The 14,740-nt window shown below is 37.9% G+C and overlaps 1 protein-coding gene across 1 annotated transcript in view; it reads left to right on the forward strand.

The window, feature by feature from the left end:
* Window positions 1–2,745: 2,745 nt before the first annotated feature.
* Window positions 2,746–14,740, forward strand: part of LOC149077162 (uncharacterized) — a 67,482-nt gene continuing 55,487 nt past the window's right edge. Inside the window, exon 1 of the mRNA XM_089244890.1 lies at window positions 2,746–3,122. Coding sequence (XP_089101016.1) covers window positions 2,901–3,122 — 222 coding nt within the window. The 5' untranslated portion in view covers window positions 2,746–2,900. The remainder of the gene's footprint in view (window positions 3,123–14,740) is intronic.

The raw sequence follows: 14,740 nt of genomic DNA on the forward strand, positions 1-14,740 counted from the left end.
AATAAAAAACACAACTGTTACGATTCTTTGAATTAGTAATCAGATTTTAATTAATGTGCCACATGAAAAAAAAAGCAATACAGTATGATATTAAATATTTTTTGAGCAATAATATAAATTAAATGATCAAGTTTGCTGAAAAATTCTAACAGTTGATATTTGTGAGAGTAGACTAACATTAGTATCACTCGCAAAGTGCAGCCCACATTGGCTTCCTGTGACTGTAATCAAAAAGCATGTGAATTGAAAACAATTTGATTTCAGTTTTGTGTCCTCTTCAATTGCAATTACAGGAACACTTTGCGAGTACTACTAATGTTATTCTATACCTCACACAAACATCAGCTGTTAAAATTTTGCAGCAAACTTGATCATTTAACTTATATTACTGCTCAAAAATTATTTATTAATATCATATTGTACTGTTTTTTTTCCATGTGGCAAATTAATCAAAAACCGGTGACCAATTCTAATCGAAGAATCGTAAGCAGTTGTATTTTTTATTTCATAGGTGCAGAAGGGGTTCTCTCCAGTTTTATGATGTTTCTCAATATAATACATCATGTACCATGTAGTTATTTTCTAAAAGGCATACATTTTGGTTGATAAAATTTTATTTTTCCCCGTTTGTTGGTTATGGACAGAAATAATTGAGAAAGACACGATGTTTTCATGGTTAATAAGTTTACGAAATATGAAAGTTTAGAGTTTGAGAATGAATGATATATATAATGCTATCGTGTATATTAAAGAGTTTTTTTTTTGCGCAAAAAAAAATTTGATTTCATTCGCATAATGCGCAGATATTGTACGAAAGGTATAGCATGATATTTCTTCATTCCGTAAAAACATCGCAATTCTAAAAGACAATGAGTTCCCATCTGAAAGAAAACATGAATTCTGAAATCAAGTATGTTCACGGTGAAATGCTCATTTTTGTTTTAGTTATTTGAAATATTTTTAGCCTAGCTGCTGTATGTTCCACTATTTTGTGTCTTTTTGGGTGTTGACTTCAACCATTTTTCTTAAATTTCGACTTGTCTCATATAGAGGGGTGTGTGGATTTACAGGGGGCTTAGCGGTCCAAGGCGTAAAATTTGAGGAGGCCAAGAAAATTAGTATATAAGTAGTCAGAGTGACCAAATGAGTGACCTAAAGAGTTCGGTCATGTGAATGACCGAAAGAGTAACCTAGAAAATATCTGATAAGCATGGGAATGACTCGAAGAGCAAGGGTCAGTGAGCTAGCACATGAGTGACCAAAACAGTGTGCAAGCATGTGAATGACCGAAAGAGTGACCTAGAGAGTATCAAAGCATGGGAATGACCGAAGGAGTGACCTAGAGAGTATCAAAGCATGGGAATGGCCCGGAGAGCAAGGGAGTCTGTGAGCATGTAGAGAGTCACCTAGAACTTGCGTAAGAATGTGAGTGACCAAAACAGTGTGCAAGCATTCTGGCTCAGACTGGTAGCCTTAAACGCAAGTAGACTTGAAAGTCTGGGATGGGGGATCCACGATGATGATTGCGGGTGGGGAGCATGGTGGTAATGTGTTAAATTTATATATACGCATAAACATTAGATCAGTCACTTTCACCTTTGGTGCTGAGGGTTTCTCGAGCATCCACTGCACCCCCTGACACTACTACTCTGATGATGATTTATCTATTCCAGTGGTTCTCAACCAGTGCTCCGCGGAGCCCTTCAGGGTCCGTACGCACTGACCAGGGGGCTCCGCGGCGAAAATAAAAAAAACCAGTTAGTTTCAAAAAAAAAATTATGAATACCTTTAAATAATAAAAATAAATCAGTAACTTTGACGAATAAGTAAAAAACATGCCTACGGGGCTCCGCCATAGAAATTATATGTCAAAAAGGGCTCCCCGAGTCAAAAAAGGTAGAGAACCGCTAGTCTATTATATTTTCTGCTTCTAGAAGCAATCTATCCTCTTCTAGAAACGGCTTGAGGTCAGTTGAGGGCCCGGGCCATGGGCTGAGATACGGGAGGGGGCACCTAGCGTCAGAGATGGAGTCGATTGATCCAATGTAAAATTGACATCATCATCATTATTGTGCCCCCCCCAGCAATAATGATCGTGCCCCCTCAGACTTTCAAGTCTATCTCCGCCTATGTCCCAGGCCGCAGTGGTTGATTAAAGTCGGCCGAGGCCCCGGGCGCAAAAGAAAATATTGGGCCAATAAAATTAGAAAGTAATGTGAAGTTTGGGGTTTTTCAGGACCCTTTAGAAGTTGAGACTCCGGGCGCTCGCCGTTAAATCCGCCTCTGGTCCAAGGCGCAGGAGAAAATATTGCAGCACCCCCCAAATTAGAAAGAAATGGTTTTTGCGGGGTCCTTCAGAAGTTGGGTGCCCGATGCGCCGTTAAATTCGCCTCGATCTGGTGATAGACCGGGGTTGCGCTCGAATTAGAAGAAGTTTAATAGTGATAAAAATTATCTTCGGGCATCCACGATTTGAATTAAGCAAAGAGCTTCGTTGCGCTTCGTTGAATTAATGAACAGGACAATTAAATGAAAAAAAAAAGTCTTTGATGATCAAAAGTACGGTACGTGAAAATACAAAACTATCCAATAAAATACGGGTCATATGGTCACCTAATCCATGCGGGAAATCGCGAAATAAAAATCGAAAAATCTTTCAGTTTTGTTTTCAATTTTTTTTGTTTACTAAAAACCGATCAATGAGGGCGAAGCGAACGCGTAGGCGTAGCGGTCCAAAAAAAAAGTGATTGGACGTGAATACTTCACTTTGCCCGTTATAATATGGCGGCGGGGTAAATGTTTGTTTTGGTCTTGAGGAGGGGCAGGTGCCATCGCGCACAGCAGCAGCAGCAGAAGGTTAATTAACAACAACAACAAAGATCAACGAATCCCTGTCAGTTATGAGTGAGAGTATAACAGTGGCCTTGCCGAGGACCAAGTGTGAGAATGTACGAGTCCTGTTGTCCCGGATCCGACTCCTGTATGGTGTGTCCGTTGATGTGGACTCATCGTCTGAAGCGATCGCGATGACTCCAGAGGCCGGAGTTACCTCCAAGGAAATATCACACCTCACGCTCACTGCTACCGATGGCAACCAACAGCAGCAGCTCAATCAAGCCAAGGTAAAACTATTATATAATGCGATAACATTTTGACTCAGGGATGGACAAATCCCAGGCGCCATGGCGACTAGAAAATTGGTGTTGGCGCCTAAAATTTCTTGAATGCGATTACTAGAAATTGGAGTCTAATTGTGACGCAAAATTTTCACATCTCATTACGCTGCATCCTTTAACATGGGAAAACATTATTTAGGACCTTACCTTGTCTTGAGTAAAATATCATGCTTAGCTCCTGAAAAATTTGGCAGGTGCAAGGTGGCAAGTAGATGCTTAGGCAGCAGGGGCAAGCACACATTTTGGCACCCTCTTGTAATGTTGGAAGAGCGATTAAAAGATGAAGTTTGTTGCCCGTCCGGTCCGGTGCCCCAGGCACCACACATGCTTGCTCCACTCTTGTGGCCCTGGGCTGCCGCAGTGCAGTCTTAACGCGTGGGCCCACCCGGGCACCTCAAGAGAAGAGGGGCCTCACAAAAATGAGATCCTATTGAAATTTTCTAGGATTCACCATGTAGGGCCTCCAAAAAACTACTTGGCCCGAGGACCCACGATACTCTTATGACGGCCCTGGGCTGGCAACTTATTTTTTGTATTTGTCAAGCCAAATGTTCTACATTGAGAGGTAAACATGGTGAATGTAACCTACCTGTCAAATGAAAAGGGAGGGGTGAGAGACGAGCCAGAGTGGAAGATATGGTACAGTAGAGTCGCTTATCTGACATAAACGGGGAGACAGAACGTCGGGTAAACAAAAATGACAGATAATAAGGAGTTGTTAAGAAAAACCCTGTTAAATGTCAAACTATGTTAAAATTTTACACATTATGAACCAAATAATAATGTTTTACAACAAAAAACAGAAAAAATTGACTGATTACAGGAAACTAACAGTTACAGAATATTTGGAATTTAAATACAGTATACTTAAAAAGTTTAGCCCTGTGATGATTTAAAGAAATTTTCGATCATAGACTGCTTTCCTGACGAGTGGCGTTTCTTCGCTGCCAAGTCTTGTCATCTTTGAAGCATTATTATGTAGATTCCTGTAGCTTCTTGTTGCTCAATGTATTTAATCGAAGTTTCTAGAGCCTTAGTCATTGTGTGAAATTCAGAAAGGCTCAACAGTTGGTGATTGATCTTGTTCAATTTTATTGTCATCGCAATTGACAATAGTGACAATTTCTTCATCAGTTATTTCATACTGATCATCATAGTCATAGTGTAGACAGGCGCGTCATTATGCAGTCAGGGTAGTCGGGATAACTAATTAGCAGCGGTAGAGTCAGGAGCAACAAAAATAGACTAAGTGCGCAACTTGCAGTTCTTGTTGCCATATGATGCATTTTTGTGGTGGGACATCGAATAATACAGAATTTCAGATAAGCGAGACCCTGCTGTAATTCTGTCTTCTCTCTCTGAACTGTTTTCGAGTTACGGGGGATTATAGAAGGGAAATGCATCACGTCTAAAAACATGAATTTGTGCAGTTTTTCTAAGACCTAGATGTAAACTAAACATTGGAAAGACTTTTACTTGGAAAGAGCAGAAAAAAAATCCTGTAAAAGGTGATACCATTGCCATAAAAACATCTGGATTTATTGGCAAGCTACAAGCGCTGAAAGATTGGCAAAGTTCAAAATTGAATTGTTGCCAAATTCTGTAATTGTCAATTCCACAAACACCATTTTAGCTACAGATGGCAGCAACAGCACCACCATCACCAGGACATAAAACGCGTATGACTCTGAAAACGGTCAAATTTACCAAAAACTTATCCATTGTAACTGGTTTAGGAAGAGCCTATAGTGAACCATATCAGTGTTGTGGTTAAGGAACCATATTTAGCCTTTTGTTTGCAACGCATCACTGAAATCAGTGTTTGTCGAAGTAGATATTTTAGTATTGATTTTGGTGATCATTCAGTTTTGCACTTTGCCGGTCTCTCGACGCTTGTAGCTAGAGGCACATTTATGGTTTTGCCGCCTGTTGGCTACGGAAATTTAGTCGTTCTTCTCCCATTCTAGTCAAATTTTTTTGATTACTGCTTCCCTCAAATTTGCCACCTTGTGCTATAACCATTCATTCAAACCGAGCATAACTCTGGTCTATCGCCCTAGGTGATTTACTACCAATGGAGTAGTGCTTTAAGTATGAGCCCCCCCCCCCCCCCCCCAGATCTCCTGGGCTGTGAAAATGATTGTATACAATATATGCATCACGCATAATACACAAAGCTGCTTTGCAACATTCAGCCAGTTGTGGCCCAGCTTCAAAGTTCAGCCGCTTCGCGAGCAGTTGTCTAATTAGCGCTGTTTTCAGTGTGCTGCCTAACGACAGTTGCCCATGCGGCCCCGCTTTTGCTCTCCTTCGAATAACATTCACAGATCTTGTGGCAGTTGAGTGGTGGGCTCCCGAGCCCCAGTGTTGGTTGAGCCCTTGCTATTCCAATGGCGTCGGCTTTACAAGTGCCGCCATCTGTGAGATAAAATACAAATCGAATCTCACCACACTATCTTGTCATTGTTGCTGGCTGGTGTTGAGACCAACCAATGGGTCTTTGGGTGATGTGCTCCCAGGTGAGCTTACATTGCTCGGTTGGGCCCTTACAGGCATGACAAATCTTACTGTTCCTGCTTTCCTTTCCCTCTTCTTTCTGACTCGCTCTGCTCAGTCTCTCTTTTAGTGACTCACATGCGCACACTGTGTAACGTATTGTAATCTCGTTACCTCCCGGTTCTTTAATATTTCCCCCCCCCCCCAGTAACCATTGAGTGGATGACAACAATGAAATAGACAAAGTTTAGATAGAACTATAACATTTATTCAATTATATTGTTAAACCATTAATCAACGTTATCACAATTAGGCTTTTTATATGTTAAACTATTAATTAACGTTTCATCACAATTATCACAGTTAGGCTTTTCTCTCATTGTCACAATGAAACAGTAATATGAATCGATCTCACCGCCGTGTCCAGGTTTTCACGTGTTATCACATCGTCCGGTAGATACTTCCAGGTGTCTGCCCCACAGCCAAAGACTCGTCGGTACCAGTTTCAGACGGTTTTGGTGTAAACACACACATTGAGATGAAAGCTCAGCCACTGCACATGGAACTGGAGATGAAGGTCCATGGGTAGCCGGCCTGGCCACTAACCGATCACTGGATCACGACGACGTTGAAACCTTACGTGCGATGAGACGGGATAAGTGCCAAGGCACACTTCTACTATTGTAACTTCATTGTATTTATGAGACGATCTAGCTCACACCATAACAGGGCGTGACGCCTTACTGATTAAATCGTTGATACGGTCATAAGCAAGGAAGTCGTAAGTCAGCACATCTCTAGCTGGCTTTTATATAGCAGCATTCCCATAATGCCTCACAGAAGAACCAATCACAACATTGAAGGTGCGGTATTAGCTTGTATCTAATTTACATAATTTCATGAGAAAAGGAAATATTGTAAACATTATAATATTGAATCTGGCAACCAAACATAACAAATTGGAGATCTGGCCAGGATCCACAACTTTTAGGCCTATTGCACATTGTAAAAACTCATGACATTATAAACCGTGAGATGGTCCTAGGAACCACTGACGGCGTGGAGGTAAAATATATTGCACATTTATATTATATTGCACTAATATATTATATTGCACTAATATATTATATTGCACTAATATATTGCACAATTAAAATAGAGTTTGACGATGACGACTCGACGTGGCCTCCACCGACGAACCACGGGAACCCCCCCCACAGGGAAAGAGAAGGTAACTAGATGAGCTATTGGGATCTCTGACATGGATGTAAAGCAGAATTTATATGGGACGTTGGTAGCCCGACCTCTTGCCCTGTTCTCGCCCGACGGCTAATAGACCCCACCCCCGACTGTCAGACTAAGCGAACTAACTGACCCGAACCGGAATGTCAGCGGAAGCCTCGGGTGGTTTCCGGTAACCAACGAACCCTGGGGCCTAAACAAGATTAATTGAACAACAGGATTGTAAGAGATCCCAGGTCGTCATGTTACAACTGTTTTGGTCACTCGCATGCTTGCATACACCCTCTATGTCACTCACTGACCTTCTCCGTTGTTCTGGAGGTCACTCGTTTGGTCATTCATATGCAGGCAAACTCTCTGGGTCACTCACTGACCTAGTCTCTTGCTGTTCGGGCAAAAGCAGATTTATTGAAGGTTGTACAAATTTTGCCAGGATTTTTTAGGGTTTTCATCGAATATCTGCTTTGACAAACGTCGATTCCAGTAATGGATTGCAAACAAAAAGCTATATAAATTTCTCCGGAACTAGACACTGATATAGCTCTTTGGAAAGCTGTTGCAACGGACAAGTTTTTGGTAAATTTGACTGTTGTCAAAGTTATGCATGTTTCGTGTTCTGGTGGTGCTCAGTGCTGTTTTAACATATGGGCCCACCTGGACATGGTCCGGGGCCTGTAGAGTAAGCATGTTTATTGGTAAGCAGGCATTTCTAACCATTCTAGCCTTAGAAAAAATACTTTGCCTGAGGGCCCATGATGCTCTTAAGTTGGCCCTGTGTAGTGGTGCTCCCATCTTTCTTTCTTTCTTTGAAACCGAGCACAACTCAAGATTATCACCATGAGCAATTTACTACCTAGTGAGTTGTGCCGGAAGTGTAAGATTACCTAACAGTCTGAGTGCTTATCTAGTGTTGTGTCTGATTTTTCAGTGCTGCGATCTATATTCAGAAGTGAAATGAGTGAAGTGTAATGATTTAATATTTGTACTGTTTGTAGTCCCGTTTCTCTCTGTGGCGAGACTTCTTGACGGGGAGATCAGCTCTTATTCGCTCCTAAAAGTTTGAAACCACAGAAAACCAACTTCAGCCAACCACCCCTATGGTGATGGTGGGGTTCGAACCTTGGACCTCACGGTGCATGTCGTTCACTATGACCACTGGACCATCACAGTGACAGTAGTCCCATCTTTTTTTTTTTCAAACCGAGCACAACTCTATCGCCATGGGCAATTAACTACCTAGTAAGTTGTGTCAGAAGTGTAAGTGTGTGTACTTAACAGTCTGAGTGCATGTCTAGTGTTGGTTTTGATTTTCAGTGCTGCCATCTATATTTCAAAAGTGAAGTGAGTGAAGTGTAATTACTGATATTTGTACTGTTTTTAGGCCTGTTGCTCTCTGTGGCGAGACTTTTTAATGAGGAGATCGGCTCAAAGTTGGGAACCAAGTACTCCCATCTGTAGCTTGAAGGCTGTTTGCAGAATTAGCAGACAGAATTTGGTGGCAATTCGATTTTGAACTTTGCCAATCTTTCAGCCTGCATGTTGAGCTCACAGCATTATAATTGTTATTTTCAAATTGCCTGCATCACAATATTCTGTTGAACTCGTGACCAATCATGGAATCATGGTTTGTGTAGTCGATGCTTATTTTTATTAGTTTGTAAAATTTAAAGTTTGTGAATGGGACAGACGTTCAAAGAAATGGCATATTGTTCAGGGCCAGAGGAATAGTTTGTAATAAGGTACTGGCTTGTAAATTGTTCATAACATGATGAATTTTATATGGAATAGGAGCAGTTCTTAAGCTAACATTCTATCTGAAATTAACATTATCAGTAATCTGAAGTAAATATCTTTGTTATTTTGTAAGTCGCCAAACCATACTATGGTCTAAAATTTCAACTATTTTATTATCGATTTGAATGCACTAAGTAACAGCTGCAGTGTTCAGATTTGAAAATAAAAATCATGATGGGAGTAAATTTTGCAGTGAGAAGACTGATTCAGAGATTTCAGGTTGCAGTAAAACTTAGAGAATTTCACTACCCTTGTGTGCTGCGATATACAAATGCATCAAATCTTAAAGCAAAATGTGCCTGAATGTTTTTTTTTTTTAAATTTAAAATCTCAATAGCATTAGCAGTGTTAATACATGTGTACATTTTGGGATTTTATATAAGTTTTAAACAAGTGGTCAAAGAAGATCTGGGCCATGCTGGAAAAGGATCCTAAAAGATCCTTCTGTTTTTACATGCAATGAGGGCCCCAAAACAGAATATGCCGAAATTTGTGACATATATCACAGAACAATCAATAGCGTTAGCAGAACAATCTGGAAGAATTTTAAGAAAAAGTGCAGAAAACAATGTTATGGGGATTTTCACCGCACAACATTTCTAGTCAGCCGAGGGCTCATTGCAGAACAACAGGCTTTTTGGGTAAACAGGAAAATAATATACAGTAGTAACTAATATTTTTGTGTTGATTGTAATCACAATATAATACACAACAAACAGTTGATAATACAGTATTATCCTTGTGCCAGTAAAAAATCACATCTTAGGTCAGATGTGCCAGAGATGAAAAAGATGTGCTTGGGTGGTGTAGTGAGTGGTAAGTTGCTCGTCTTCCACCCATGAAGGTTGCTGTCGAGGTCCATGGGTTTGAATCTGGGGGGAAGAGCATCAAAAATAAGTTCTTTAACTATCAAGCCTTGGGCGACCATCGAGAGGTGGCAACTTCATTTCTCACCCAACTTCGCTGGTTGGAAATTACCATTTCCCAAATGGCGATATTTGACCGGATTTGTGTACGGTATATTAGAGATGGAAAACGTTGCGACACTCACTTTGAAAGAGGTTAGATGTGCGATTATTAGTGATAGCCTAAAAAAATGTGCTTGTGTTTCAAGATAACATACAGGGTGATTCAGGGCTCCCACTAGTCCTACTTTTTGGTAAAATGTCCTACTTTTGTCCTACTTTCTTGGTTTTGTCCTACTTTCTATTTTCTGCCCTACCTTCTACATTTTTACCAAAATCTATCACCAGAATTTGTATAATTGATTTTAATTGAGGAGAGAATTATTGTGATATAATGCCAAATAATACAAATATAGTAGATTGGAATTAATGATTCTGCCAAAGCAGAAATTGTATCGTTTTTAAAGTTATTGGAGGGTTGTATGTGGACCATTTGATGGGTTATTAATTTTTCATTTGCATAGTAAGAGAGTTCAACAAGTAGAGTAGTGATTAAAAACTTCTGCCTGATTGAAAAAATAATAATTTTGTAGGTTCCTGTATATATAAAAAAGAACATTCGTAAAAACCAGTTGCTGCTTCATGGTCTTGGACAGTAACTAACATTCATCATTCAAAATTATGGTGCACATTTTGTGTGTATATGTGACACAATAGTCTGCATAGCAAAGCAGTTGGACACATGGCCTATTTATTCTATGTTTGGGGATTCTCATGCTACCCAATAACATTCAATTGTCTTCTGTATTTTTAGGTCATGCAGAGGCATAAACAATATTTACAATGCTCAGCAAAGAGAATGAAATGAAAGTGCTTCATTTGTCAAAAAACGATTACACTGGCATTAAGCGCTAAAATTTAAACAAATCCTTTTAAAAAGGAATGGGCAAGGCAGTAAAACCATCTAGTCCACCTTGATCTTGTAATTTACACATTTTGCACTCTTAAAAAACGTCTACATAATTTGCTATGTGTATTGTTGAAGAGAGTTGACAGACTGGACTTGAAGACTCCAAAAAGAGAATGTAATATAATATTGTGAGGTGAGACAGAAAAGAATTATCTTTGGTTGCTAATCAGGGTTGGGTTTTAGATGTGAAAAACTGGTTTTTGACATTACAAGCATCAAAAACTGGTTTAAACTGTCAAAAACTGTCGAAAACCGTCAAAAAACTTAAACGAATGCTATTTGATAATGTTTTGAACACAATAGGTATATAACATGATGAAAAACTTACTTTTTTGTATATTACAATGTTTTATTTTTAAACATTAATTTATTACAATAATTAAAACAAAATATTAATTGTAATGTGCAATTTTGAATTTTTCAACGTGAGAGTGTAGAACATATAAAATGTAATTTTATGGTTTATTTATCTAAGCTTATCTTAACTTGTGTTCAATTTGCTAAGCGGGATCTGTTTATTCAAAATATGTATGATCGGGCATAGAGGTTTTTGACCCCAGAAACTAACTTGGTATTAAAACTGTCAAAAACTTACTATCAATGATGTCAAATAGTTTTTGTGAACCTGATAGATATGTTAAATAAGAAAACACGTACTTTTATGTGGATTAAAGGGTTTTACATTTGAAATTATAATTACTGAGAATTTATTTTGATATTTTAAATTTTCTGATCTGCCCAAAATTTTATTCCATGTAAAAATTCTCACACAGAATCGGTTAATGCACTAATTATTACACTAACCCATTTATTTTCATCTAAAAATTTCTTAGAGCTCTCTCAGGGTGTATAAATTCACAAAGTTTTAAAGAGTATTTCCAACCAAAGCTGAGCTGACAGATACCCAAAACATTTGTTTTGCACATTTAAAATTAAATACAGCTCCAATTGGAAAACCTTTGCATTATAAATGCTAGTAAATATACCATATCATAGTGCAAAAGTAAGAATAACTAAGTTTGACTAATGACAATGGCGTAGCAAGGGGGAAGGAGACTTGGGGGGGGGGGTCTGGTCCCCCCCGAAATGTGAGAAAATGACCGAAAAAAGGGAAAAATATGGCCAAATCTATTGTTCTACCATTTTGCCCCCCCCGTACCAAATTTCTAGCTACACCCCTGACTAAGGATAAGTTGCAGGAGTTTCTTAATCTTCATGTACAGGGGGGCGGTAGCCCGGTCAATAAGATGCTCGCCTATAGATGTTTAGTACCAACAGATGTTTAGAGGTGTCGCGAGTTCGATACCCAGTTTATCCTTGTCAGAAAACTTTCCTGACACAGGGATACAACAAAATACGGCAACTTGACCGCAGCAAAAAATTGCTACCGCAGGGAGTTCCCTTTTCGAGGGGTTAGCGCACCAATCTCTCGATGAGTATAAATACAAGCCTGCCGTTTGGAATCGCCAATAAATTGTAGGTCCGGTCTAATTAGCCATCGTGTGCAGAAAATGACCGTGGTGCAACAAAAATGATCAAATGAGCTTCATGTATAAGCTAGCATTGCCAAATTAAATGACATTTTAGTTGTAAAATTTAGTATTTTGATCGCTAGATATATTTCAATGTGAAGCACAATAAGAGTATCTCGGTGATTATCTAGATCAGTGATTCCCAACTTGGGCGTTAACGCCCCCAGGCGGCGGTAGAAGCTATGGGTATAGCATAGGATCCTATGGGTTGGATTGCGTTGGGGGGCAGTGGGAGAAAAACAATTTCTGAAGATGTGGCTATGGGACAAAAAAGGTTGGGAAACTATGATCTAGATAATTTTATAATAACAGAAATCACAACATTACATATATGATGTAATAAACTTTTTAAACACTTATCTGTTGTAAAAAGAGTACAGCAGATGGTTTGTATCAAAGTACATGTATAAGCAGTTGAAGAAATTTTGGAAGGTCAAGTCGAGGAAATTTACGATCACAAAATATGAATCACAATATGGATCACAAATCATCTTGAATCAGAGAATGTCAAATCATACCATAGTTTTCCCTTCAGTGTTTATGGTATGCTTTATTCAAATTGTATATTTTATAAGAAAAAACCCCCATATATATTTTGTCCAAAATAATTCTGTAGAGAGTAGAAAATTATTTTAGAATCATATTACACAGGCCTATTTATTCCTTGTATAAAATAGTCACTTTAAACATTACAGGCAATTAAGGTGTGCATTTCCAATTGGAATTTTTATATTGAAAAGCAATATTTGAGGTTTTTGGATGTGACAGTTTAAACCACGGTTTAAACCGTCAAAAACTGTCATGCATCAAAAACCTGCCAATCCTGTTGCTAATACCCTATTTTGGCCAAAAATTGTTTTTGTTACCGTCATTTCCGTCGGCTCAAGATCTTACAGGATACTGAAATAGTGCTATAAAAAAATTAATTTTAAAATTTTTCAAAAAAAGTTTTTTAAGGATTTTTTTATTAAGCTATGACTATGTTATCTAAGTGGGAACCCTCCCCTGTCCTATTATTTCTGATTTTTTGAGTGGAAGCTCTGGGTCAGGGTTGGCAGGTTTTTGACACATCACAGTTTTGGATGGTTTAAACTGTCACGTCAAAAACTCTCTATCAAAAACTGTCAAAAACCTCAAATATTACTTTTCAATATAAAAATTCCATTGGAAATGCACACGTTAATTGCATGTAATGTTTAAAGTGACTATGTTATACAAAGAATAAATATTTAATATGATTCTAAAATAATTTTCTACTCTTTACAGAATTTTTTTGGACAAAATATATATATGGGTTTTTTTCTTATAAAATATACAATTTGAATAAAGTATAGCATAAACACTGAAGGGAAAACTAATGAATTTGACATTATCTGATTCAAGATGATTCTTGACCTTCCAAAATTTCTTCAACTGCTTATATATGTGCTTTGATATAAACCATCTGCTGTACTCTTTTTACAACAGATAAGTATTTAAAAAAGTTTATTACATCATATATGTAATGTTGATTTTTGTTGTTATTAAATTATTGAGATAATCACTGAGATACTCTTATTGTGCATAACATTGAAATACATCTAGCGATCAAAATACTAAATTGTACAACTAAAATGTCATTTATTTGGTAATGCTAGCTTGTACATGAAGCTTAAGAAACTCCTGTAACTTATTCTTAGTCAAACTTAGTTATTCTTACTTCTGCACTATGATATGATATATTTACTAGCATTTGTAATGCAAAGGTTTTCCAATTGAAGCTGTATTTAATTTTAAATGTGCAAAACAAATGTTTTGGGTATCTGTCAGCTCAGCTTTGGTTGGAAATACTCTTTAAAACTTTGTGAATTTATACACCCTGAGAGAGCTCAGGGTTCTGGTTTTCAGGTAGAGCTCTAAGTTTTTGACAATTTTAATACCAAGTTAGTTTCTGGGGTCAAAAACCTCTATGCCCTATTATACATATTTTGAATAAACAGATCCCGCTTAGCAAATTGAACACAAATTAAGATAAGCTTAGATAAATAAACCATAAAATTACATTTTGTATGTTCTACACTCTCATGTTGAAAAATTCAAAATTGCAAATTATAATTAATATTTTGTTTTAATTATTGTGTAATAAATTAATGTTTAAAAATAAAACATTGTAATATGCAAAAAAGTAAGTTTTTCATCATGTTATATACGTATTGTGTTCAAAACATTATCAAAAAGCATTCATTTAGGTTTTTGACGGTTTTCGACAGTTTTTGACAGGTTTAAACCAGTTTTTGACACTTGTCATGTCAACCCAACCCTGCCCTGGGTGATTACATAATTCCCCCTGCCGCATTTTACTGGCGAACGCTGATTCTATAGACATAGTCCTACTTCCAATTAGAAAAAATATCTAAATAACGCGAAGATTTTAGCTACTTCCTTCATGTTGCAAACGGTTGTATAGTTATTAAAATGAAAAAAAAAACCCTTTTTATACGGACACCCTGCCCTCCAAAACCCAATAAGAAATTTGTTGCCCTGTCTTTCCTGAGGCAAATAAAAAAATTTCATGTATCTAAGTGCAATATCCGTTGTGATATTTAAATTCAAAAATTGGAGTTGGAATAATGGGTAAAATTGGAA

Source organism: Pholcus phalangioides, unplaced genomic scaffold (assembly GCF_987345545.1).
Source record: "Pholcus phalangioides strain wild (caught in Gottingen) unplaced genomic scaffold, Ppha-v1.0 ptg000015l_1, whole genome shotgun sequence".
Lineage (NCBI taxonomy): Eukaryota > Metazoa > Arthropoda > Arachnida > Araneae > Pholcidae > Pholcus > Pholcus phalangioides.